Source organism: Canis lupus, chromosome 13, assembly GCF_048164855.1.
Source record: "Canis lupus baileyi chromosome 13, mCanLup2.hap1, whole genome shotgun sequence".
In the NCBI taxonomy this organism is placed as follows: Eukaryota; Metazoa; Chordata; class Mammalia; order Carnivora; family Canidae; genus Canis; species Canis lupus.
In genome coordinates this window covers 9,981,309-10,009,017 of record NC_132850.1, presented here as the reverse complement: position 1 = coordinate 10,009,017, position 27,709 = coordinate 9,981,309, and the positions used below count along the sequence as shown (strand labels likewise).

The window sequence follows — 27,709 nt, the reverse complement described above, 5'->3', positions numbered from 1 at the left end:
GGGCGGGCTCCCACGGGCGGGCTCCCACGGCCGGGGTCCCACGGCCAGGCCACGGTCAGGCTCCCACGGGCGGGCTCCCAGGGGCGGGCTCCCACGGCCAGGCTCCCACGGACGGGCTCCCACGGGCGGGCTCCCACGGGCGGGCTCCCAGGGGCGGGCTCCCACGGCCAGGCTCCCACGGACGGGCTCCCACGGACGGGCTCCCACGGGCGGGCTCCCACGGCCGGGGTCCCACGGCCAGGCCACGGTCAGGCTCCCACGGGCGGGCTCCCACGGGCGGGCTCCCACGGCCAGGCTCCCACGGACGGGCTCCCACGGACGGGCTCCCACGGGCGGGCTCCCACGGCCGGGGTCCCACGGCCAGGCCACGGCCAGGCTCCCACGGACGGGCTCCCACGGACGGGCTCCCACGGGCGGGCTCCCACGGGCGGGCTCCCACGGCCAGGCCACGGTCAGGCTCCCACGGGCGGGCTCCCACGGCCGGGCTCCCACGGGCGGGCTCCCACGCCAACTCGCTGGGCTCGCGCAGCAGCGTCCAGCCGCCCCGGCCCCGCCCCCGCCGCGCCCGCGCACCTGGCCGCCTCTCGGGGTCCTGGGGGCGCCGGGTCCCCAACGCCCGCGTCCGTGCGTCGCTGCCTCCCTGCGCGCGGCGCCCGGGTCCCGGGACGGCCCCGAGCGGCGGCCCGAGGCGGCGGCGGGCGCGGGCGCGATGAGCGGCGCCTGCACGAGCTACGTGAGCGCCGCGCGGGAGCTGGTGCGCGGCTTCCGCTGCCCGCGGCCGGGGGGCGAGGCGGCCGCCGTCTTCTGCTGCGGCTTCCGCGACCACAAGTACTGCTGCGACGACCCGCACAGCTTCTTCCCCTACGAGCACAGCTACGTGTGGCGGCTCAGGTACCGGCCGCGGCACCCCACCCCCGCCCTCTGCTCCCACTTGCGCAGGAGACCCAAACTCTATCCCCCGCCCCGAGCGCTCACCGGGGCCCCGTCCTGACCTCATCCCTGACCCCCCCACCCCGCGCCCCTCCCCCGCTCGGACTCCCCACGCCGTCGGGCCCTACACCCAGACCTCAGCCCCAGGTCGCCCCCGCCCGATGCCACCTCCGGGCCTGGCCAAGACTCAACGCTTCCTTCCTCCTCCTGCGCAGTCATTCTTCCAGCTACCCCTTACGGAGCACTGAGCTGGGGATGGGGGGGTGGGGGGGGTGCACTGGGGATGGACTCCACTCCCGAGCTAAAGCAGAAGACCAAGGGATCAGAGCCCCTGCAGGTTCATCAGTGGCGTAATGCCGCAGCAGAAGCCAGCTCACCATAGATTAAAAGAAGTGTAATTTGGGTGAATCCCCACTCAGAGGATCTCAGTTTCCCCGCCTGTTCAGGGAAGGGGCTGGATAGACCAGCGCTGACATTCTTGGGACCTAAGTGCAGTGCTGAGAGGGCAATGGGTCTCCATCTCTCTCCACCTCTCTCCATCTCCAAAGGCTTCACCCAGAAAATAGGACCTGAGCCTGAGCCCACTCTGGGAAATAGGCATCAGGAAAAATGGAGCGGGCCATCTCAGGGGACAGCGATTTTCCTGTTCCTGGAGGTATGCGACCAGGGGCTGCATATCCTCTGGTAGGAAAGGACAGTCTGCCTCAGAGACCTCTCTTTGCAACTATCAGATGAAGAGTATGATAAACAATTGCCCTGATTTCTGACTAGGACCAAATGAGATAGATGAAATCAACTTGACATGTGCCATGGACAATTACAGATAATTGCTTTTCCTAGCCTGTTCAATCTGTAATTCTAGAACTATTTTCAGGTGGCCAGATGTTCCAATCCTGCACATTTGGCTGCTCTCTGTAACCTGAGGAATTACGTTATTCTCTATTCAACTATAAAGTCATTCATTCCTTATAGCCTTTGCTTTGTTCGGGGTGCTATGCTAGGCAACAGGGACACAACGATTAATTAATTATTGCCTGCCCCTGAGGAGCTCATCATCCATTCAGAGAGATATGATATGTACCTAGAGTATGACAATGGAGTATTTGCTGAAGCCCCACTGTGTGCTTAGCCCCGAGCTGAGTGCTGAAATATGGTTGCCTTGACCTCCCTTTGAGGTACAGAGATAGTGTGGACCTTTGGGATTGATTAGAACTAGTCAGTCCAAACCTTGGCTCTGTCACTTAATTGCTATGTGAATTCAGGCAAATTCTCTCCAAGGCTCTTTTTTCATCTTCAAAATGCCGATAGTACTACCTGTCTCATGGGATTGTTGTGAGGATTAGGTGAAATAATGCATGTGAAAGTAACTAGTACATACTGTAGATGCTCAATTGGATGGACTTTCTTTCCCAGTGTCACAGTGGGAAAGTGAAGCTTGGAGTCTGGAAGTGAATCATCTAAGATCTTCTAGCAATGTCTGGGTAGATGGAGATTTAAAGAGCATCACCTAGGACAAACCCAGAGTTAGGTGTATTTGCACCTTCACAACCCTGGCATGTCTTCTGCCCATTTTACAGATGAGAACTTGAAAGCAGTTAAGTTACTACTTGGGAATGCCCTGGTGAGAGCAAGTGGCAGAGCTGGGGTGAAACCTCAGGCCTGTCTGGCTCCAAGTCTGGGTTTGTCCTGTGTCACAGCTGTCTAAATCTAGCCCAGCTCTACTCAGATCATTTGAAAAGACACTCATTGACCCTCTACTATCTTCTGGGTCCTGTGCTAGCCCTTGGAGACAACCCCCCCCCCCTCAGCACCTAGCCAAGACCCCATCCCTCTTCTAACACCTCCTTCCTAGCACACCCCTGTGGTCCCTCCTGTTGCCTTGGGCCCTCGTGATATGTGGAATGCTTTAGTGGCTCAGACGATGAGGTTGGATGGGGTGACTTCTGAGGTCACATCACATGTTATTGTGCTCCCATTCTGTGACCTCAAGGGCAGTTGAAAGGTTTAGCCTGCAGGGCTGACTCTTTCTAGGCTTGGACAAAACATGGTTTATAAACATCACAGACAGTTGCAAAATGGAGGAGGGGAACTGAGGGTCCCCAGGACATGTAGGTAATCGATGTACTCTAAACCCTTAAACAACCCCCCTGGAGTGCTCCCCAGAGCCCCCCATTGCAGGGTGGCGAGCTTGTTTTGCTCTTGACTCCATTTGGCCTTTTTCATGAAAGTTGGCCCTTAAAAGCATAAAAATCTCCAGGTGAACAACTGTTTCCTTGGATAGCACTCAAGGAGAATTACTGTCTTTAAAAGTGTGTCTCAGGAAGTGAAGACTCCCTGTGGAGAAGCAGCTGGTGCATCACATGTCTGGTCCACTTTCCAAACACCCTCTATTAGTAGCTCTGTGTTTTAGCAGGACGTGAGCCAAAGGCAGCAGCCTTGCCGCAGGGCAGACCTGGTTGTCAGGCACGTATATACACCACCTCATTTAATCTTTAGGGACACCTGGTGAGATAGGAACCTTTCCAAATGAGGAAAATGAAAGTCAAGAGATGAAGGATTTTTCAGTTTACATATGACAGAACTGAGATTTGAACTTAGAACTGCCTGAAATCCGAGAAGGCTAGGAGCTCTTTAATTTCCCACCCGGGGCAGGAAACTCCAACTTCGTTGAAAAGTGTACTCATCCAGGTGTTCTTTACAAACCTGTGCAATAATAGAGAACTTGCCACCTCTCGAGGCAGTACATTCACCTGGAGACAACTCTAATTATTTGAAGTCCATCTTCTGCCAAGCACAGATGTTTCCCCTTGGAGCTTCCTCTGTCCCCAGCTCTGTCCTTGGGGCCTGGTTCCTCTGCCCCCAGACTGTCAGAGACAGCGCCTGCTCCCTGACCCACTGCAATCTGGGATATCTCTCCACAGCTCTCTCAGCCATTCCTCAAAGGACCCTATTTTAGAGGACCCTTTCCACCCAGGTTGCCACAGATGTCCCATGTAAAGTGAGTGGTCCCAACCGGAGCACACGTCTTCCAGATAATAGCCTTATAAATAGTGAACATATCTCAAAAAAGGAAATATGTTTAAAGTACTTAGGAGAACTAAAAGGTACGGCATGGTCAATATGGAAAATGTGGAAAGGACAGGGAAATCACGGGAGATCCAGTGTCTTAGCTTGGATTCCCCAAAAGACTCAGAAACAAGGATTTGAGAGCCAGTAGTTTTTATGGAAAGCCATCCTACAAAACATTGGTAGAGGGCGGCAAAGTGAGGCAGGGAAGGGCAAGCACAAAGGATAGTGTCAGTGCTGAGGGTCCCTGGAGCTTAAACCTGCTGAACCCTACCCGCCACTATAGAAATTACACCTGAGTCATCCCACCTGAGGGCCAGAAAACCGGGTATGCACATGCCAATTTCTGTCGGTCATTAGTTGCATGTTGACGGGAGAAGCGGGGCGTTAATTTTCCTGCGCTTCTGACCTGCTCGATGTACAAATGGAGACTGTGCCGGGCCGATGGGAGCCCTCAGGCAAAGGGATGCAGATGCTGGCATTTGAAACTGGCCAGAATGTTGTACAATGACAGGACCCGACAGGCCACTGACAGGACGTCCACAGCCTGCGCTACAACCAGACAGCCTGTTAGCGTTGTGGTGTGCTTCTATCCCAGCTTACACACGTATAATCATGTATATATTTATGTTTATTTAATTTAGGATTATGCTGTGTATTTAGTACTGTGTCCTACTCTTTTCACTTAACATTGTCTCATCAGAACTTATCCTTGATCTTAAATATTATTTGAAAACACGTTTTGAATGGCTCTATACTATTCCATTGTAGGGGTGTTCAGTAATCTATTTAGCCTTGGGAAGACAGATTCTCCAAAGCTCTGAGGTGTTTCTGCTTAGTGGTACATAGGCATCAGCTAGCTGGGAGCGGAATCTAGCAGAAGTGCCAAGGGCAGGAGTCTGGGGCTGGGGTCAGGGGGAGGAGTGGGCAGAAAAGCCGGTGAAGGAGTCCTGGGCAGGAGGGGCACACGAAGCCTGCTGCCTGCCTCTCCACTACTGTTGGAAGAACATCTCACAGTGTCTGACGCATAGTAGGTACTCAGCAAAATTTCTACATGCTTACTTTGTGCCAGGGCTTCTGTAAGGAGAGGACAAAGCTGATCATACACGGCCTGAGTCTGCCTTCAAGGAACACCTAAGGATTGTGTTGAACACCTACTGTGTGTCAAGAATATTACATGTATTAATCATCCTCACTACCACCTGTGAAGTATTGTGTTTTGATCATTTTTCACTTTTCAGACAAAGAAACTGAGGCTCAAAAGGTCTAATAACTTCATCAAGATCTCAGAGTGAATTGTTACATACCTGGGTCCTAACCCAGGTAGGTTTGGTTCCAAAGCCCTTTGTTCTTTCCTACCACACTGGGCTGCCTGACCCAGTGAGAAGCGCCAGAAGCCCTGAGTGAAGTGTCCTGGATGGATTAGTCTGGCATGTGTGGGGGTGGGGAGAGAAAGATGGCCAAGGAAAGCATTACTGAGGAGGGGACATTTGAGATGCACCTTTAAGGACAGGTAAAACTCTAACGTGGGGAGATGATGGGAAGGAATCATGTGAAACAGGAAAGATAGTGGCTCCCAAATGAGCCAGGAGATAGTCATCTGGAGACCAGGTGGCCAGGGCCTGACGTGGGGCAGAGGTGACGAGGTTGGAGGGTTGAGGCAACAGCAGTGAGGAGGTCCTCTAACCATGGAGTCCACACTAGTGTGATGACCCACTGGAAGCTGGATCAGAAACTACCTTGAGGCTGCACGGTCAGCTGGTTTCTAGTCAAGGCCTAATACTGTGCGTCTTGGTTTTTAAGAAACAGCATTATGGGATCCCTGGGTGGCGCAGCGGTTTAGCACCTGCCTTTGGGCCAGGGCGCGATCCTGGAGACCCGGGATCGAATCCCACATCGGGCTCCCGGTGCATGGAGCCTGCTTCTCCCTCTGCCTGTGTTTCTGCCTCTCTCTCTCTATCATTAATTAATTAATTAAAAAAAAGAAACAGCATTGTGAGGAGGGCTCTTTAAGACCATGTCCAGCCTCCTGGGGTGGAAGCAGGTCAAAGATTGTAGGGAGGGTAGGAGAAGAAAGGGAACACATACCGAGTGCCAACTACATGGTGGCATTGAAGCATGTTGTGTCACGTGTGCAGTGAGTACTTGGCAGTTAGCTAATGCCCTTTCTCATGCTCCGCACAAATAGCCTAAGGCAAGTAGAGACAACAAAAGTTGAAGCCAGCTGATCCCAATAACACCTACAACACTTCACATCTCACGGGCTGCCTCCTAAGTCCCTTCCCGACACTCCGCTCCCCGTGGTCTTCTCTCCGCAGCATTGGCGCCCTTGTGGGCCTGTCCATAGCAGCAGTGGTTCTCCTGGCCTTCATTGTCACCGCCTGTGTGCTGTGCTACCTGTTCATCAACTCAAAGCCCCACACGAAGCTGGACCCAGGCTTAAGCTTACAGCCTGCAGGTAAGAAACAGACCTCACAATTCCTTTATTAAACAGTCTAGCGGGATCCCTGGATGGCAGAGCGGTTTGGCGCCTGCCTTTGGCCCAGGGCGCGATCCTGGAGACCCGGGATCGAATCCCACATCGGGCTCCCGGTGCATGGAGCCTGCTTCTCCCTCTGCCTGTGTCTCTGCCTCTCTCTCTCTCTCTCTGTGACTATCATAAATAAATAAAAAAATTAAAAAAATAAAATAAAATAAACAGTCTAGCACCGGGGCACCTGGGTGGCTGAGCTGGTTGGGCGTCTGCCTTTGGCTCAGGACCCTGGGATCGAGCCCCACATCGGGCTTTCTGCTCAGCAGAGAGCCTGCTTCTCTCACATCCTCTGCCTGCTGCTCTGCCTACTTGTGTTCTGTCTCTTTTTGTCAAATAAATAAATAAATAAAATCCTTAAAAAAAAAAAACCAACAGACTAGCACCTTTACAGAGAGGAGATATATATATTTTTTTAAAGATTTTATTTGTTCATTCATGAGAGACACAGAGAGAGAGGCAGAGACACAGGCAGAGGGAGAAGCAGGCTCCATGCAGGGAGCCCGTGGGACTCGATCCTGGGTCTCCAGGATCACGCCCTTGGCTGAAGGCGGCGCTAAACCGCTGAGCCACTGGGGCTGTCCATGGGGGAGATATTTAGATGATATTTGGAACATTTGCCTCATGAGAGTTCCTAGAATATTCTGAAGCAGCAGCACATTTTTTTAGAAAGTTCACAATCTGAACATTTTCATCCTGAAGTCTTCATGTGCCCAGTGTTTATCAAAATCATTTGATATAGTCAGCATTCTATTTGTCACACAAACATTAATCCATCTTGTGGATTTTCTAAGATGGTGTTTTAAAACTCTAGCTTGAAGGAATGAAAACTGATTTTAATATTAAACCAAACAAAATTTAAAAAAATAGATAAACCAAACAAAATAGAATCAACTAGAAAAATTTGCTGCTCCCCAAACTCAGTTTCTTCAGAAATTAAAGTTATTTTTTGATAATCTGAATTGTACTACCCCTTCCTTCATTATTAGCTTAGGCCTTCTAGAGCCTCAAAGCCCTCCCACCCCCGCCCCGCCCAACAAAAGTGTTGATTTTTCATAAGTCTTTATTGCACGCATTTTTACAACTTCTGCAAGGTACTGTGAAAGATACAAGTGCCTATTGGCAAGTGGTCTTTCTGTATAGTTTGGTAGACAACACTCAAAATGAGTATTATTATCTCCGTTTTACAGATGAGAAAATCAAGGCTAAAACAGATTAGATGACTTATGCAAAGTGTTGCAGCTAATAACTGGTAAGGCTAAAGTTCAGCCCATGTTTCTCTACCTTAAATTGTGCTCTTCTGTCCACCACACGGGGTCTGTGCGGATATATAATTAAGTACAAAATTGTTTAATACCAAATGTAAGGAGAATTTCAAAAAGGTGTGTAGATTTGAATGAGCACTGAATTAGCGAAGGACTTGGTTGGGTTAAAAAGAGAAAAAGTATTCCAGGGTAGGGTAAATAATGGGTAAAAGTGTGTGGGTAGTTCTGAGTAAGACCTATGCAATGACTGGGTCATTCACCCTGGAGCACCATGTAAATAAGGGCAGGCAGGAATTTAAGCAGAAGAAGGAAGGGTGGCAACTATCAGGGTAGTAGAAAAATGTGTAGTAAGTAGCTGAATTTCAGAGAAAGAGAGGGCTTTTTAGTTGTAAAAGATTAGTTTTTCAACTTGACATTAACTTGTGCAACAAATAACAGTACAAGAACCCTTCCCAGATCCTGGTGACAATAAATAATCCTGTTTCTGAGCATTGAAAAGTAGGGGGGATGGCTTCTGAGGGCAGAAGGGTTCTTCTGGTTCCCCTCGTACTCAGGAACCTGGGAGGCAGTGGCAGGGGAACGGGAAGAAAGCCTGAGCATAGATCCAGACCACCCAAGGGAGACCAGACAGCCCAGGCTTCAACTTTGATAGAGAGAAATCATAGAAGTTAGTGGAAGGCATAAAAGGACCTGTCTCATGAGACAGCATGTACGTGGATAGAAGACTGTATCATAGGCGTATCAGTTCTTCCCAAATTTATCTGTACATAAAATTCTCAACAAAAGGGCGGCCCGGGTGGCACAGTGGTTTAGCACCGACTTCGGCCCAGGGTGTGACCCCGGAGACCCGGGATCGAGTCCCACGTCAGGCTCCCCGAATGGAGCCTGCTTCTCCCTCTGCCTGTGTCTCTGTCTCTCTCATGAATAAATAAATAAAATCTTTAAAAAAAAAATTCCCAACAAAATATTTCATGGGATTTGTCAAATTAGTTCTAAAATTAATCTAGAAGAGGGGTGACTGGGTGGCTTAGTCTGTTAAGCATGTGCCTTTGGCTTAAGTCATGATCCCAGGGGTTCTGGGATCGAGCCCTACGTGGGACTCCCTGCTCAGCAGGAGCCTGCTTCTCCCTCTCCCTCTACCTGCTGCTCCCCCTGCTTATGCTTTCTCTCTCTCTGTCAAATGAATAAATAAAATCTTCAAAAAAATTAATCTAGAAGAGTAAAAGTACAAAATAATTTTGGAGAAGAAAGAAGAGAGGGGGCCTAGGTGACTCAGTTAAGTGTCTGCCTTCGGCTCAGGTCATGATTCCAGGGTTCTGGGATCGAGCCCCACATCAGGCTCTCTGCTCAGTGGGAAGCCTGCTTCTCCCTTTCCCTCTCCCTCTGTGCTGTGTGTGTGTCTCTCTCTCAAACAAATAAATAAATAAATATTTTTAAAAAAGAAAGAAAAGGAGGGACTTGCCCTATCAGATAACAGACATTTTAAAAAGATATAATAATTGCTTGCTATTGTCACAGCAACTGACAGATAGAATTGGGCAATGCAGTAGTCCTCAACAGGGTACACATTTGCCCCCCATGGACATTTGGCAATGTCTGGAGACATTTTTGGTTGTCACAAAGAGCAAGATGTCCCTTGGTGGAGGCCAGGGATGCTGTTAAACATCTTAGAAAACAGAGGACAACACTCCCCAACAAAGAATTTTTCAACCCAGAGCATAAATAGTGCCAATGTTGAAAAACGCTAGAATAAAATATAGTCTAGAAACAGATTAATTAAAATATAGAAATTTGAGTAAAACAGGGAATCCCTGGGTGGTGCAGCGGTTTGGCGCCTGCCTTTGCCCCAGGGCACGATCCTGGAGACCCAGGATCAAATCCCACGTCGGGCTCCCGGTGCATGGAGCCTGCTTCTCCCTCTGCCTGTCTCTGCCTCTCTCTCTCTCTCTCTCTCTGTATGACTATCATAAAAAGAAAAAAAAGAAAAAAAAAGAAAAAAAAAAGAAAAAGAAATTTGAGTAAAACATTTATTTTTTTTTAAATAAAGGGGGAAATTGGCAAATCTGCCTTCATCAAGTCCAAATAGACATGAAATAAAAATCAGACGGGGCTCCTGGATGGCTCAGTTGGTTAAGTGTCCAACTCTTGATTTCAGTTCAGGTCATGATCTCAGGGTTGTGAGACGGAGCTTGAGTGGGCCTTGGCTCTCAGCAGGGAGCCTGCTTCAGATTCTCTCTGTCCCTCTGGCCACCCCCCCCCCATTCTCTCTCCCTCTCAAAAAAAAAAAAAAAAAAGAGACAAAAGACATCATACATAATAGTGGTGGACTACAAAGATAACATAAAGATAAATACACACAGACATCCTCATCAATCACAGAGTTGGTATTTGTGAATTTGTTTACTTGCTAAAATTGATCTGTAACCTCAGAATCAATACTAGCAGTGTTTTTGAGGTCATCTGTGGATGTGGACGTGCGCAGAACAGCACATACTTTGAGTTGCCCCCTCACACATATTCCCAGCTGAGGTTAAACAGGTCTACACTTGACCTTCTTTTTTATTTTTTTTTTTAATTTTTTTTTATGATAGTCACACACAGAGAGAGAGAGAGAGAGGCAGAGACACAGGTGGAGGGAGAAGCAGGCTCCATGCACCGGGAGCCTAACGTGGGATTAGATCCCGGGTCTCCAGGATCGCGCCCTGGGCCAAAGGCAGGCGCTAAACTGCTGCGCCACCCAGGGATCCCTACACTTGACCTTCTTGTTTTCAACTCTCATACTGTAAATAAGTGTCTATTTAGAGCCATGTTTTTTGCATTTCTGTGATTTTTATTAACTTCACTGTTTCAAGTGGCCTCTAAATGTAGTGCTTTAGTATTCTCTACTGTTCCTAAGCCTAGGAAGGCTGTGATATGCCCTGTGGAGACAATACATGTGTTAGATGAACTTTGTTCAGGCACAAGTTAGAGTAGTACTGTTGGTCATGAGTTTCACTGTTAATGAGACAATAATATATATATATATATATATATTTAGGATTTATTTATTTATTCATGAGAGACACAGAGAGAGGCAGAGACACAAGCAGAGGGGAGAAGCAGGCTCCCTGCAGGGAGCCTGATCCCAACTCTGGGATCAGAACCTGAGCCAAAGGCAGATGCTCAATCACTGAGCCACCCAGGTGTCCTGCCAATAATATATGTTAAATAATGTGTCTTTAAATGAAACACACAAAAAGCAAATTTCTATATTGTTTGCTTGACAAAACTGTTGTGACCAGAGGCTCACAGGAACTGAGCCTTGTATTTTCCCTAGGAGCAATTATTCAGTATTTGTTAATTCAGTGTTTGTGGTGACTTTATAGAATATAACTACTGTGAATAATGAAATCAACTATATAGAGAGATGAGGTTGATATCCAAAATATATAGGCACATCTTTAAACAAACCAGAAAAATGTCATTTACAAAAAAAGAAATACAGATGCTCAATACACATGAAAAGATGCTGCTCAGCCTTACTAGTAATCAGAAGAGCGTGGGGCACCCGCATGCCTCAGTCAGTTAAGTGCCAACTCTTGATTTTGGCTCAGGTCATGAGATTGAGCTCAGAGTTGGGTGTAGAGCCTGCTTAAGATTCTCTCTCTCCTTCTCCCTGGGTCACTGCCCCAAGGAAGGAAGGAAGGAAAAGAAAGAAAGAGGGAGGGAGGGAGAAGAATGCACTTTAAGAATGATGTAGGTTTTTAATCTTTTTAAAGATGTATTTATTTATGGGGTGGGGAGAGAGAGAGACCGTGCACACACCAGTGTGGGGGAGGGGCACAGGGAGAGGGAGAACATTCTTTTCTTTCTTCTTTTTCTTTTTTTTTTAAGGATTTTACTTATTTATTCATGAGACAGAGAGAGAGAGGCAGAGACACAGGCAGAGGGAGAAGCAGGCTCCCTGAGGGGAGCCTGTTGTGAGACACGATCCTGAACCTGGGATCACGCTCTGAGCTGAAGGCAGACGCTCAATCACTGAGTCACCCAGGCGTCCGGTGGGAGAACTTTCTATCAGACTCCTTGATGAGCCTGAGGCCCACTTGGCAGGCTGGCTCGAATTCATAACCCTGAGATCATGACCTAAGCAGAAATCAAGGGTTGGACACTTAACGGACTGAGCCACCCAGACACCCCAATTATGTAACTTTTTAAACAAGTACATTGACTGGCTCAATCAGAGCAGCATGCAACTCTTGATCTTGGGGTCGTGAGTTCAAGCACCACATTGGGGGTAGAGGTTACTAAAAAAAAATTAATAAACATTAAAAAATTACATTGGCAAAAATCCAAAAATGGATCATATTAATAGTGAGAAGTTTCAGTGTGAGGAATTGATACTGTTATATGCTACTGGTAAGAGTATAAATAGGTACAACCACTTTGTGGACCAATTTGGCAATATCTATTTAAACTAAAAGTATAGGGCAGCCCCAGTGGCAAAAATTTTTAAATTTAAATTAAAAAAAAATTAAAAAAAAAAAAAGAAGCAAAAAGCAAGAACACAAGCTGTCTCAAACCGTGGAGATTGAATAATCCAGCTGGTGGCTGAGCAGTGAAAAGTAGGAGGGTGGTTTTCATTCACTGAGGCTAAAGGATGAACTATATTTCCTGTGAGTCAGAAAGGCTTAGGGGGATAAAATAGGGAGAGATGAGAAGAGCAGGACATGAGCACCCCACAGACTTGGCCTGGTGACACAGAAGCAGTAGGACTTTGGAGGTAGAAAGATACATGTATTTAAAATCCAGTTCCATGATTTATAAGTTGTAAACCCTTGGGCAAGTCATCTAACCTCCCTGACACCTGGATTTTACATCTGTAAAACGGGTGACAATGATATCTATCATACTGGGAAAGGTGGGAAAATTAGATGAGATGGTGCACGTGCAGTTTCGGTATCCAGCACATGGTGGGGACTTCCCTCTCACAGCGCAGGGGTAGCGGAGGAAAGAGGGTGGAGGTGGAGTTGGCTCGGTCACTCACTCACTAGGTGACTTTGGGGCCTAGTCAATAAAATCCTCATCTGTAAAATGCATAGTAAGAAGATCTATATTCTGCCCAGTTATTGTGAAGAGCAAATGAGATGGTCTATTTAGAACTAGTTCATTCCTTTTAACTGTGATATAATATTTCATTATTCCTCTACTGATGGACATTGAGTTTGTTTCTAATATGACAAGCTATCATAGATCTATCCTTACAAGTCATCTCCTAGTGCAACTATTTCTCTAAGGTAGATAATTAGAAGTGGAATTAGGGAGCATAGGTATATATTTTTAGTTTATTTTTTTAAGATTTTATTTATTTATTAATGAGAGATACAGAGAGAGAGAGAGGCAGAGACACAGGCAGAGGGAGAAGCAGGCTCCATGCAGGAAGCCCGATGTGGGACTTGATCCCGGGTCTCCAGGATCACACACCGGGCTGCAGGCGGCGCTAAACCACTGCACCACCCAGGGATCCCTGCTTCTTATTTTTAAGATGGAAAATACATTTCCTGACCTTTTACTATATGATAGCTTTCAGCTCTCTCTGCCTTTTGCCTAAACTCAGCTCTTCCTACCTCCCCTTCTTCATTAAGCACTGTTTTCTCCTTCCTCTGAACTCAAAGCATCTACTCAGGAGCCTCTTGTTCCTCCTGCATCTGAGACGGTTTACAGGCCCACTGTCTTACATTCATCAAGATTCATCAAGAGCTTTACCTTTACAAAGACATTTCATTTCTGTCTCCCTCTCTAGTAGGATATGGGGAGAGATCATTAACCCCATTTTACAGCAGAGGAAACCAAGGGTTAGCCAAGGAAAGTGAATTAGCCAAGCCAGTGAGCTTGTGTTGTTCAGAGTAACCCCAATCTCCCAGATTCTATAGCCTATGATCATTGCACTGTGTCTTGGGGCTGTGGTATCTGACTATGGGGACAAGGGCAGTGTGGGAAGTACCTCAACAAGAGCAGAGTGGAAATGGACCAGAGTTTCTGAAAATATGTTTCTTCTGCTGCCCCGGCATTCTGTACTGTCTCATCACTCCCACCACAACCCTATCCCCCAAACTCAGGATGTAGCAAAGACCATAACTTTCTTACTCTGGTACTTTGTGAGGAACTAGCTTGATCAGAAGGGTGCCTGAGTTCCTGCTGTTGTGCTAGGTGCTATGCTTTAAACACCTTATCCCATTTAATCTGCTCAACTACTCTGTCAAGTTCTCAACCCTATTCTGCAGATGAAGTGAATGAAGTATGTGTAGAGGTGATATTCCAACCTCAGCAGATTTAATAAGAGACCCCCCAGAAATGGGGAAAATGATAGACAGGAGTTCAGCTCTCCCTCTAAAAGGTGTTGGGAGATCACTAATCAGCCATTGCCATCATCCATCAGCTTGGTGTTTTCATAAAGTTAAACACACACTTACTATATGTATGGTTTCCTATGGCTGCCGTAACAAATTTCCACAAACCTGGTGGGCTTAACATAACAGAAACGTATTATCTCACATTTCTGGGGGTCAGAAACCAAAATCAGTTTCACTGGGTTGAAATCAAAGGCTCCAGGGGAGAATCTGTTCCTTGCTTTGTCCAGTTTTTGGTGACTACCAGCATTCCTTTGCTTGTAGCTATATCATTCCAATCTCTACATGTGTCTTCACATCACTCTGTGTGTCTGCCTTTCTCTTATAGAGGAAGTTGTGATGGCATTTAGGGCCCACCTAGATAATTCAGGATAAAGTCCTCATCTCAAAACCCTTAATTTAATCACATCTGCAAAATTTTACCATACAAGGTGACACTCACAGGTTCCAGAGATTAAGACCTGATATCTGGGGCTACCATTCAGCCCACTATACCATACAAATTAGCAATTATATTCCTAGGTTTTTATCATAGAGAAATGAAAATGTATGTCTGCATAAACCTATACGTGAATGTTCATAGCAGCTTTATTTGTAACCAACAAAAACTGGAAACAACCCCAAAGTCCTTCAATGAACAGATGGTACAACCATACAATGGAATATATGTATCAATAGGAATGCACTATTGGTACACATAACACCTTAAGTGGATTTCAAGGGTATTATGTAGAGCGAAAAAAAACAATATTAAAAGCTTGTATACTGGGATCCCTGGGTGGCGCAGCGGTTTGGCGCCTGCCTTTGGCCCAGGGCGCGATCCTGGAGACCCGGGATCGAATCCCACGTCGGGCTCCCAGTGCATGGAGCCTGCTTCTCCCTCTGCCTATGTCTCTGCCTCTCTCTCTCTCTGTGTGTGACTATCATAAATAAAAAAATTAAAAAAAATTAAAAAAAAAATAAAAGCTTGTATACTATATAGTTCCATTTATGTAACTCTCCTGGTATGACAAAATTATAGTAATGGAGAACAGGTTAGTGGGTACCAGGAGTTAGGTTTAGGAGGAAGGTCTGATTATAAAGAGGAAGCATGAGGATGTTTCTTTGTGATGATGGAACAGTTCTTTATCTTGACTGTGACAATGATTATATAAATCCATATTTGTGATGGAGCGACTCAGTTAAGTGTCTGCCTTTGGCTCAGGTCATGATGTCAGGGTCCCGGGATCGAACCCCGTGTCAGGCTCCCTGTCCGGCAAGGAGTCTCCTTCTCCTTCTGCCCCTGCCCCTGCTTGTGTTTTTTCTCTCTCTCTCTCTCCCTCTCTCTCTCAAATAAAAAAAAAAAAATCTATATATGTGATAAACTTTGATAGTACCATACACCAGAAAAAGAGTACATACAATAACTGGTAGAAATTGAATAGGATTTGTAGTTTAGTTAATCATGTTGTATCAATGTCAGTCTCCTAGCTTTGAAGTTATTCTATGATTATTTAAGATGTTATCAATGGGGAAAGGTAGGTGAAGGGTAAGTGTACTATTTTTGTAACTTATTATGAGTCTTCAATTATTTAAAAATAGAAAGTTCAAAACACTAAAAAAAAGCTAACTTATTGGCTCTGTAGGTGAGAAGTCTAAAAGTAAGGTGGGCTTTCTGCATGGTTTGAATAGAAGTTCACTATGTTGTCAGGCTTGTGGCTCCATCCTCTAAGAGTCTCTCAGCTCTACTTTTTTGAGTTGGCTTACTCCACAGGCAGATTTTTTTTTTTTTTTTTTTTTTAATGGTAGAAAGCTGGCTACCAGCAGTCCCTGGGACCACTGGCTTTTTGGTTCCTTCTAGCCAGGAAAAGAAAGAAGGAACTCTTTCTTCCTTCAAAGGTGGGGGTGCTGGTGCTGAGCTCTACTCTGATTGGACCATTCAGGTCACGTGTCCACCCCTAAACCATTCACTGTCCCCAGGGAAATGTTTATGGACCTATTGCCAATCCATGTGGCAACGGAATGGTATTATCTGATTGGATCAGATCACCCAGGCCCCATTCCTAGAGCTGGGATGGAGCCAATACCACCCAAATATAATTGCTGTCACTGGATGGGAAGAGGTGGAATGGATGTTAGGTAGCCAGTGCCAATGTCAAATGCAACTTCCTTCTTGAAATTCACACTTCCCCTGGATTCAGAGGCATCATTCTTCCTGGGTACCCCTCATTAATGGTTGTTAAAACAAAGGAGTTTTCTAGACAGAGAAGATATAAAATGTCATTCCAGGCAGAAGATATAGGATAAGCAAAGAATCAGAGATGTAGAGGAATAGAGCTATTTAGGGCACAGTGAAAGCCTTGGTGTCACAAACATAAATTTCTCTTTTTTTTTTTTTTTTTTTATGATAGTCACAGAGAGACACAGACAGAGGGAGAAGCAGGCTCCATGCACCGGGAGCCCGATGTGGGATTCGATCCCGGGTCTCCAGGATCGCGCCCTGGGCCAAAGGCAGGCGCCAAACCGCTGCACCACCCAGGGATCCCACAAACATAAATTTCTTAAGGGAAGAGTGATAGTGATGAAGCTAAAGAGAAGGGTTAGGGCCAGTATGTGAAGAGCCTCGAATGCCACCTCAAGGATGACAGGTAATGGGAAGACACTGAAGGCTCTGGAGAAAGAACAGTACATGGGACTCACCTGACTTTAGAAAGCTCTCCCTTGCTACAAACTGGAGAGTAGACTGAAGGAGACCCAACTAGAGGCTGTTCCAGTGGTCTGGGAGGAAGAAGATGAAAACCTGACTGAGAGTGGAGGCCTTGAAGATGTAGAGAAATGAGTGAATATGGAAGACAGTGATTGATGGAATCAGTGGGACTTGGTGACTCACATTTCTAGCTTGAACACTTGATATGCTATTTTTTTTTCTTTAAAGATTTTATTTCAAAGTAATCTCTACACCTGGGATGCCTGGGTGGCTCGGCAGTGGAGCATCTGCCTTTGGTCAAGGGCATGATCCTGGAGTCCCGGGATTGAGTCCCACGTCGGGCTCCCTGCATGGAACCTGCTTTTCCCTCTGCCTGTGTCTCTGCCTCTCTCTGTGTCTCTCATGAATAAATAAATAAAATATTTTAAAAATAAATAAAATAACCTCTACATCCAACATGGGGCTTGAACCCACAACCCTAAGATCAAGAGTCTCATGCTCCACCAACTGAGCCAGCCAAGTGCCCCTGAAAGCTTGATAACACATTTTATCCAAAAAGGCAGGAATACTCAATTGTTTCAAATGCTCCTGATAAGTCAAGGGAGGTAAGGATTTGTGAGTGACTGTAGGATTTAGTGACAAAACATTTTGAGGTATGTTGGGAGCAGAAACAGAGTAAATTGAGGCAGAATAAGTCATGAACAGGAAATGGGGAATGCTAAGGCCAAATGAGCCTCCTTTCAAGCTCATATACAAGAGGAGGAGAGGCTAAAGCAGTAGCTGAAGAGCGTCATGGGATCTATTCTTAAGAGAATAATGTATGTTTTAAAATTTTTCTAACACTTCTCTGCATGCTAGCTGTGTAGTCAGCCTGTATCCTCATCTATAAAATGATGTGTGTTTTTTTTTTATGATAGTCACACAGAGAGAGAGAGAAAGAGAGAGAGGCAGAGACACAGGCAGAGGGAGAAGCAGGCTCCATGCACCGGGAGCCTGATGTGGGACTCGATCCCAGGTCTCCAGGACCACACCCTGGGCCAAAGGCAGGCGCTAAACCACTGCGCCACCCAGGGATCCCTATAAAAGTGAGTTCTTAATAGTACTTACCTCATGGGTTTATGGTCAAGGTCAAGTCTTCATTTTTTCCCTAACAATTGCTTATTGTCTGTCTCCCCCACTTGACTTTAAGTTCATTAGAAACACTGACAGCTCCTGGTGAATGATGTAGTATGTTGTTAATAAATACTTGTTAAACGAATGAAGTGTTTAAGGCTCTGAGCGCAGTTCTGCCCAAGGTAAGCATGCAGAAAAGCTAGTCAGGGTGTGTGGGACTGTAGGAGAGGAAGAGATTGCCTTCAACTTGCTGTTTTCCAGACTCCAGGGAGGAGGGGCCTCCAGGCTGCCAAGGTGGCAATGCCGGCAATTGGATGGAGGTGCCAGGAACGAGCACTCTTGAGCAGAATCACCCCTTCCTGAGCCCACGGCTGGACGGCACCGAGGAGCAGCCTGTGCACCCCAGACGCCTGCTCCAGCACTGCTTCATGGCCAGAGTGACTGCCAGTGACATCCCAGGAAGCCCTGAGGAGGCCCCTGTCCCAAACCTAGACCCATGTGGACCAGCCCCATAAACATCCAATAAATGTCTCTACACCCTCTTTTTCTGGAGCCTCTTTTCCATAAAGGGTAGGGGAAGGGATAATCAGAGGGACTTTGGAGACTGGTGGGATATGAGGGCGTTTCTCAGCAGGCCCCCCTATGCCCTGCTTTGGGACCCAGGGAGATTGCTCTGTCCGGTCTACTGTGAGCCAAAGAGAGTTGAGACAGGAGTCCCAGGGAAATGGTTGGTGACAACTCCATGCAATCCAGGGGGGGAGCCCGGGGCCTCTGGAGGCTCAGAGGAGCCCCTCACCTACCTTAGGGAGCCCGAGAACTCTGACATGGACTTCCCATCACAGAGCAGGTGTACTTTACATCCCCCAGGAAGCTGGCTGGGACCAAAAGGCAGGTGACTCCTGCTTCTCCTACAGCTCTGCCAAAGGCACAGAAGGAGAGGGGCTGTAGAGTACACAGGGCCCAGCCGTGCTTAGGATCACTCCATTGCTGAGGTGGAGGAGGAAGTGAATAAACAAGGGGGTGAGGGACTGTATGGTTAACAGCCCGAACACAGGCTGCCCAGTGTAGACTCAGCCACTTCCTGACCCCACTGTGTGGCCGTGATAAAGATCCTTAGTCTCCCTGAGCCCCAGTTCCCTGCTGGGCAATGGTGAGTGTTCAGTGAGATTATGGAGATGGTCTCCCTTCATAAGCATGAAAGTGCTACAAAGACTTTTTTAAAACTCCAGACAGGGCATCCTGGGTGGCTCAGCGGCTCAGTGGCTCAGCGCCGCCTTCAGCCCAGGGAGTGATCCAGCAGACCCGGGATCGAGTCCCACATCGGGCTCCCTGCGTGGAGCCTGCTTCTCCCCTCTGCCTGTGTCTATGCCTCTGTGTTTCTCTCATGAATAGATTAATAAAATCTTTATTTTTTTTAATTAAAAAATTATTTATGATAGTCACACAGGGAGAGAGAGAGAGAGAGGCAGAGACACAGGCAGAGGGAGAAGCAGGCTCCATGCACCGGGAGCCTGACGTGGGATTCGATCCCAGGTCTCCAGGATCGCGCCCTGGGCCAAAGGCAGGCGCCAAACCGCTGCGCCACCCAGGGATCCCAATTAATAAAGTCTTTTAAAAAAACAAAACAAAACAAAACTACAGCTAGATGTTTTTCAGTATAACACAGTGAGGAGGGACAGGGACTCTGGAACCAAATGCCTGGTTCCAATCCTGACTAAGTGATATCTGAGCTTCGGTTCTCTCATCTATGCAAGCAGGTATATTAGTAGCACCTTCCTTGTAGAGTTTGGGGGGGATTAAATTACTTAGTCCAGCCAAGTACCTAGAACAGTGTTGGCATGTGGAAAGCACTATGTACTAGCCATCATCATCATCATCATCAACATCATCATCATCATCATCTTTATTGTTAAGGAATCTTAGGGCAGGATAGCTGACTCCTGGCTCTTCTCTCATCTTAACTTTGGGAATGGCTTTAGGCTTTGCCTTGGGAGTGCAAGGCAAGGATTGAGGAGACTCTGTGGCCATCAAAAGCAGCTCTCAGCATTTCTGACCATGATACGACCTGCTGCTGGATTTGGCAACAGTGAAATGGCCACTCTTAGATATTTGTGCAAGGTGCTTGAGCCAGCCAAGGGCACATGGTGGCATGGCAAGGCAGGAGTGGCCTAGAAGTGGCCTAGGCTGGAAGTCGAGAGACCTTGGTTCTGGTCCTCATTTGTTGTCCTCTGTGTGTGTGTGTGCACATGTGTGTGCATATGTATACATGTTTGTGTATGCACATGTGCATATGTGTCTTGTGTGTGTGTCTTTTATTTTCAGCACTCTGAACCCAGCACCTTTGTCTACTTACTGTACATCCAGTGGCATCTATTCTGTGCCAGGACTCTCATGGGTTCCCAGAAAAAAGGCGGAATTGGCCACAGCTGCTGCCCTCAAGGAGATCGCATGGAGGGAGGGCAAGGAGAGTACACGCAAGGGCAGTAGGCCCCATGGTGGCCCCTCGTGCACTTTGAACAAGGGAAAAGTGATGTCTGAGCTGAATCATCAAACATGACTCAAAGTTTCCAGGTGAGACAAGGTCAGAAGACATTATGTTCAGAGTACAACCTGTTTCAAAACAGAGAGAGCCTAGCACAGTTCAGGGACAGCAAGTTGTCTGCTGGAGAGAGTGTGGGCTCCATGTGTACGTGTGGGGCAGAACTGGGTGACAGGACGTGGAGTCATTGATGTTCTGTATGACCTTTCCCGGGACAGATCCTGTCTCTCTTCTTAGTATCCCCATCAGTACATTTCAATTTTCCTCTGAACTTTCTGTGCTGAGCGGTCTCAGGGAAGAATCCAGTACTGCCTGTGCTTTAGGCTGCTCATGTCTGATGGGAGACATAATCTATAAATTCTAAAAACTTGGGATGCCTGGGTGGCTCAGCGGTTGGGCATCTGCCTTCGGCTTGGGGCGTGATCCTGGGGTCCTGGGATCGAGTCCTGCGTCGGGCTCCCCGCATGGAGCCTGCTTCTGCCTCTGCCTGTGTCTCTGCCTCTGTGTGTGTGTGTGTGTGTCTGTTGTGAATAAATAAAATCTTAAACAAAAATGCTTGATTGGTCATCAGTGGCCTAAAGCAGTGTTCTCAAACTTCAGACTAAACATCAGAATCAGATGGAGGGCTTGTTAAAATGCAGATTCTGGGCCCATCTCTTTCCCACCTCTTGCTACCTCAGAGTGTCTGAATCTGTGGGTCTGGAGTAAGTCCCCACAATTTTAACCTGCATCCAGGTGATGCTGATGCTGCTGGTCTGGGCTCACCTTTTTGAGCATGATTGGCCAGGAAGAACAAAGAGGACTGGGCTGGAGAGATGAAGAGGCACCTCACACTGAGCAGCTTCCCTGAAGGCGGAGTAGAACTTGCCAGCAGGAGCCCCGGGTGGATGGGGCAGGGATAGGTGGAAAAGGATCGCTGACCTGTCACCTCAGGCCCCCCGAAAGCTCTTCCCATCCCCTCAAGTTTCAGGTTCTCCCATTTGCATTCAATCAACCCTGGGAGCTGGCTCTCTCCCCTGGGGTTGGCTTGTCTGAGTCTGGGCTCAGAAGACAACTGCTCACCCGGTGCAGTGGGAACAGTGGGAGCAGTGGGAGCCGCCTCCCGGGGCGGTGGGGAGGGGGGGGGGCTGACGCAGAAACAGCCTGTGCTCACCCTGCCCTCAAGCGCACATCCACCAGCAATTATCTCTCGGAAATTGCTTTCCGGTTATGTTCACAACATGTGCGCCTGCCTGGCTGAGAGCAAACACTCAGAAGGCACAGGGTGGGAGGGGACTCACGGGGGGCGGGGGGGGGGGTGCCCAGATGGAGGGACGTCCAAGTCTGAATCTTCAGCCAAGAATTGGGGAACTGCTGAATCTTAGATCTTGAAAATACTAGAACCTTGCACTCACCCTTGTCACACTCCTGCCAGTCGGTTTTCCAGCCTCTCCAACATTCTCATTTATTTATTCCTTCAACATTGACTGCCAGTGATTCTCTGCCAGGATCCACATCTGGCATCTACAGGAGATGCCTTCCGGGAAACTTCTGGGAGGAAGTGATGTCCTAGTCTTGAGGAACCCACTGACAGGTGAAAAGGGGTTCGTGATGGAAGATGCAGAACAGCAGTTAAGGCACAGGGACTAGCATACATGAAGGCCTGAGCCCGGAGAGAGCAGATGGTGATTCAAGGGACAATAAGCAGTTCAGTTTGAGCGGATGGACACTAGAGTCATGGTGGGGTGGTAAAGATGAAGCTGGAGGGATATGTGAGCCAAGTCCTGAAGGCTTCGCCATATTAAGGGTCTCACACTTTATCCTGAGGGCAACGGAAGTGACTGGAAAGGGTTTAGCATGGGAAGGGACTCAGAACCTTATGCAGTAGCTTGCTTTCATGTTCTTCATGACACTCGAGTAAAATACGTTCCCCAGGAGCTCTGCTCTGGGGGGTCTATTCAACACCTGCTCCTTAGGTTCTTGAAACCTCAGAAGTGTGCAGGGCAGTGATGGCTCATCTGTCCACAAGAAATAGCTCAGGCCCTGGATTCTTATTAGGAGGAGGAGGCCATTCCACTGTCATTTAAGACTCTGCTCTTCTTGGCCTGGGCCCGGTTAGCTCAGGGGCCAGAGCCTGGTACAACCAAGGCCCAGGCCCTAGACCAGACCTAGAAGGGTGCTATGACTTGCTCTGTCCCAGAGACCTGGGAAGCTCCCATGTGCACAGCACTGACAAGGGTATGAATGGTTCCTTGCATGCCTTCTCCATACCTCACAGGGTCAAAGCCACCCGGAGTGGATGGTCCCCTCAGGGAGTGTTGACTGGGGACATCCTATGGGCCCAGCACTGTGACAAGCCCTTTAGGGGAGAAGATGCAGCTCTGTCCTTGGGGACTTACCACTAGGGATGAAAAGTAGGTTTGACCCATAAACCCCCTAGGGGAGCAGTCAGAGAATTCAAAACCAAGTGCCAAGCTGTGGGCACTCTAAGCCATTAGAGTTGCAGAGAGTTTAACAGAAGAAAAGAAATAGCCTCGGAAGCCTTTATGGAAGAAGTCAGGGTTGAATTTGACCTTGATGGATCATGGCAGTATTTGAAGAGTTTCAATGAGGTAGAGAAAGTGTTCTATAATGTCAACTTTATATTTAAAGAGAATACTACTGGGGCACCCGGGTGGCTCAATGGTTGAGCGTCTGCCTTTGGCTCAGGTCGTGATCCCAGGGTCCCACATCGGGCTCCCCACAAGGAGCCTGCTTCTCTCTCTGCCTGTGTCTCTGTCTCTCTGTGTGTCTCTCATGAATACATAAATAAAATCTTTACAAAATAAATAAATAGATACTACTTGTGGCTCCGAGGCCTTTGGACAAAGAGATCATTCACCAGCCCTACTCCAGCCATAGTCATTCAACAAACATACACTTAATATCCTTTGTGTGCCAAACCTTGTTCTGAGCATGAGGAACAAAGTAATGAGTCAGTCAAAATTCCTATCCTTGGGAGCTCTCAGGTTGTTGGGGAAAACCAGTTATTTAAAGGGACAGTTACAGTACAGTGCAGAGAGTGCTTTGTTCATTTGTTGATTGGAAGATGGTTATGCTAACCTTACGCGTGGTGTTACATTGGTGCAATGTAACTTTGCCACCCCTCAGCCAAGTGATGGGATGTATTTTCCCATCCTTTGTTTCTACCCTAACTTTGTGATTTGCTTTGAAAAATAGCAAGTGGCAGAAGTGATGTTGTGCCACGTTTGAGCCTAGACTTCAGGAGACTTTGCAGCTTCCTCTCTCACCTTCTTGAATGCAATGTCACTATGGTCTGAAGGAGCTCATGCAGGAGAGCCCTAAGCCTGGGCTAGCCCGCTGGAAGCCGGGACTATGTAGAAACACCATGAGCTCTCCATGGAGGCCCTCTAAACCAACCAGCTCCCAGCTGAACCACTAGAGGAGTGGAACTACATGCGTAACCCTGCATGAGATCAACAGAAGAATCACTAGCTAAACCCAAAGTGCCAATCCACAGAATCATGAGCAAATAAATGGTTATTGTTTTAAGCCAAATATTTTGGGGTAGTTTGTTACATAGCAAAAGATTACTGACACTTTGTAAGTGACACGCTCATTTTTATGTGAGTTCTTTTCACTTATTTTGTTACACTTGTGAACAGATGTACGTGTCTTCTCCATTTGTCTATGAGCTCCTCCTTAGAGGAAGGAAACTGTGCTAAATATCTTGTTTGCCACTCCAGATACACTCTCTTTCCTTCTTCACCTTGCTCTGTACCTTGAGAGGGTTACACAGGGGCTTCCTTGCCTTCTAGAATCTGGTAGGGTCTGGCCAACTGGAGTCCCAGCAGAGTACATATTCTCCTAGCTTCCTCCCTGAAGGTTCACCACCAGGTACATCTTTGGACCAAGGGATATGATTCCCGTCAGGTTTTACAATGGCTTTCTTTATCCAGATTCTAGTAAGTCCTCCGTCCCTTGCCCCTTTAGGCCTACGGGTACTAATTAGTGCTCTAACATGACTTGCCCTGGAGGATTTCCTTACTCCTTGTCCCTATATTAAATAATCCCTTTATTAAACTCTTCTCAAATTACCCAGTTTGAGAATGTCATCTATTTCTTTCTGACATCCTGAATGATAGTGTCTCATTCTTTATTCTACCCTCAGCTGCAACCTAGCTTACAGTATATGCTCAATAACTGTCATTTGGTGGAGGAATGAAAATTCCAAGGAAACTGCTGTTAAAGTTATACTTTGATCAGAAAGACTAGGGTCTGGATCCTGACCCTGTGGCTTCCTAGCTGGTTGGCCTAAGGCAAATTTCTTCACTTCTCCAGAAGAGTCTCAAGTTTCTTTAGGTGTTAAATTTGGATAACAAATACCAACACTCCAGGATTGTTGCTCAGGTTATAGGTAGTTTGTAAAATGTCTGGCTCACAGTAAATGATAAATATGACTTTGGTGAGGAGGTAGGAAGGATTTCATAGCTATTTTCCCATTTAATTCTCTTCTGTGAAGATCTCTCTCTCTCTCTCTCTCTCTCTCTCTATCTATCTAATCTCCCTGGGCAAACTAAGACCAGGGAAGGAAAATAACCTGTGGAAGGCCACACATTGAGCTGGAATTTGAATCCAGGTTTCTGACTCTTGGTTCACTGTTCTTTTTTTGCCACACCAGGTGAGGGGTGAGCAAGAGGCTTGGCCTCAACACACCTCTCCAATAAGCCAACAAGGAAAGAAAAATAAATAAATAAAGTGAGACCTTCTAGGAGAAGGAAGCAGGGGTTACCTCTTCTTCGAAAGAACTTTTGATTTTTTCCAAGAAAAGGTCTTAGCCCTGCCTACCTCACTGCCCAGCAGGAATCTTGAGAATGAAATCCTCCTCCTGGAGACAGGATGAGGAAAGTCATGCTTGGCTGAGAAGCCTCAGGACATGAAAGCAGTGGATTTTCTTGGGTGGCTCCAGGCACTGGAGTCTTCTCCAACATCTGTCCCTTTTGGGCACCCCCTTCCCTTGCTCCAGGCTTTCTCCTCCTTCGAGGCTTCCAGAACACTGCAGTCCTCAATGGCTGAGGCTTTCTCGGAGCTATCACAGTATCTGCCACATAATAGGTACTCTTCAAACCTGTGGAACCAAAGAATGAATGTGTCCTTCTGCATGAACCTCGCCCACGGATACCAACGTCCTCCCTGTGCCTCCCCATTCCTTGCGGTGGGGGACCCAGAGACCAGCAGACAAAGCCCACCCCTCCCACGGTGCTCGTCCGGGGATTCGCCAGCCCGCGTGCGCTCGCGGGGCCCAGGAAGCGCCGTTGGGACCCCAGGGGCCCCCGGAGACCCAGGCCTTTCAACCGCCGCGTGGTGCAAGCGGGGAGACCCAGGCGCAGAGAAACCGCGCGGCGGGACTGCGCCCGGCGGTGCCGTGGGTCCGGACGGCTCGGATGCCCCGGCCTGGGCCTCGGCGCTTCGGGGGCGGCATCTGGAGCCCGGCCCTGCCGGCGGGGCAGCTTCCGTGCGGGCACCTGCGTCCTGCGAACCTGCAGCCCGCGCTTCCCACGCCGCGTGCCCGCCTGCTCCCCGCCCCCCACGGCGGCCGCCCTCTCCCCAACTTCCCAGGACGCGGCGCTGCCCCCCCCCCCCCCCCCGCCAGCCTCGGGCCCCGAGAAGGGCAGGCACCTGCCTCAGGCTGCCCCAGGGGTCGGGGTACAGCTGCGAGCCCCCCCGCCCCCCCGCACCAGCCCGGAGAAGGGCAGGCACCTGCCGCAGGCCGCCCCAGGGGTCGGGGTACAGCTGAGCCCCCCCCCTTCCGCGCGGCCCAGGAGGCGGGCTGTGCCCCATCTCTCCTTTCCGCAGTTCTGGGATTTTGACTTTTTGTTCCAAGAAACTCAGAGCAAGTCCTGACTAGACCCGGAGTGACTCCGGGTTCTGTCCTTACGTCCTTCGTGAACTGAAATAGGGCTGGAGGAGGTGCGGATGCAGCAAAGATCACCGCCCGCAGAGCGCTGCAACTCCCCAGAACGCATTAAGAAAAACGGTGTAAGATCATGCAGAATTCACACAACAAACATCTGAGAATTTGGACACATTATGCCAAGCAGTTAAAAGTGTGTCTGTAACCCTGAAACACAAGACACATGGAAAATGTGTTGGCACGTGGAAAATAGAATTTATCCTGCAAAGCTGGATTCCGGTCGCAACCTGCTCATCTGGATCTTGCGCACAGGACTCAGCCTCAAAGTCCAACACCACCCCTTCCGTGTGACAGCTGTGCAGATGTGAAAGTACTTTGGAAGTTGTGATGAGCTCAACAGATGTTATATCTTGTTATTAAATGAAGGCTGGAGAAGGATCGCCTACATTTTTTTCCCAAGGCCCTCTGATTGTTAGATCCTGAAGTTATCTATGATTAACATGTGTTAGGCTAAAGGTCTAGATTCTAGAATCCTAAACCTGATTCTAATCACAAAACCCAGTGAGTCTGACATACTCTGATTTCATGCAAGTGTGAAGGCAAGGTCTGAAGGCCAGGCAGGATGAAGACCCAGGTCAGCCGTCTAGGCCTCTGGTGGGGAGCAGTCGGCCCTGCTGTCTGGGCTCACCCATGGAATCAGCCTAATTCCCATCAGACCTGTCTTCAGCTCCTCACCCTTCCTCCAGCCAGCTTTCCCTGAGGCCTCATCACCTGTATTATCCATATTCATCACACACAGTCTCCCATTAGGCCCAATTAAATCACTTTGGCAACACTGCAGGAATCAAAACCTCCCTCAATTAGTAGGCCCAGCAGAGGAGGCCCCAACTTAGGATGACTCCACCTGTCGCCCCCCACCCCATACTCCGAGCACCCTCCCCCTATTCCCCCTCACCCATTAGCATAGGGTAAGTAGGTAAGTAGCTGCAGGAGCATTCCTTTCTGCAGGTTCTGGTACATCGTGTTCCTCCCTGATGGCCTCACAGGCAGCTGCTGACTCACCCCAGGTCGCTAACGCACCAGGTATCCACGTATTTAGATGGGGCTGCTTCACCAGCTGTAGCAGCACGGGCAAATGTGAGCTTCTATGTGTGGACACCACCCACACACCAGCCCTGGGCCTTGAGACCTGGCTCCCAGGCCACTACAGATAATGGGGTTACACTGAGCTAACACCTTCCTCTCTATTTAAAGAAAACATTTTGGCCCCATGAGCCTCCCAGCATATTCAGAACCTTCTG

General features: G+C 48.2%; 1 protein-coding gene and 1 long non-coding RNA gene across 2 annotated transcripts in view; one reads left to right on the top strand and one right to left on the bottom strand.

Annotated features, from left to right (window-relative positions):
- LOC140602511 (uncharacterized) overlaps window positions 1-27,612 on the bottom strand; it is a 56,877-nt gene extending 29,265 nt beyond the window's left edge. The window contains exons 1-2 of the long non-coding RNA XR_012005450.1: window positions 27,471-27,612; window positions 25,343-25,622 (exon numbers count right to left, since the gene is read on the bottom strand). This is a non-coding gene — a long non-coding RNA (uncharacterized lncRNA). The remainder of the gene's footprint in view (window positions 1-25,342; window positions 25,623-27,470) is intronic.
- Window positions 553-18,518, top strand: SHISAL2A (shisa like 2A). Its single transcript, XM_072772080.1, has 3 exons — window positions 553-891; window positions 6,315-6,454; window positions 18,238-18,518. Exons 1-3 carry the CDS (start codon window positions 710-712, stop codon window positions 18,489-18,491), a joined length of 576 nt encoding a protein of 191 aa, XP_072628181.1. The 5' UTR covers window positions 553-709; the 3' UTR covers window positions 18,492-18,518.
- Window positions 27,613-27,709: the final 97 nt, after the last annotated feature.

Bases quoted from the DNA above. Each gene is read 5' to 3' on its own strand.
- SHISAL2A (XM_072772080.1), top strand. From the start codon at position 710: ATGAGCGGCGCCTGCACGAGCTACGTGAGCGCCGCGCGGGAGCTGGTG. The intron at 892-6,314 runs GTACCGGCCGCG...TTCTCTCCGCAG, and splicing joins AGCTACGTGTGGCGGCTCAG to CATTGGCGCCCTTGTGGGCC. The intron at 6,455-18,237 runs GTAAGAAACAGA...GCTGTTTTCCAG, and splicing joins CTTAAGCTTACAGCCTGCAG to ACTCCAGGGAGGAGGGGCCT.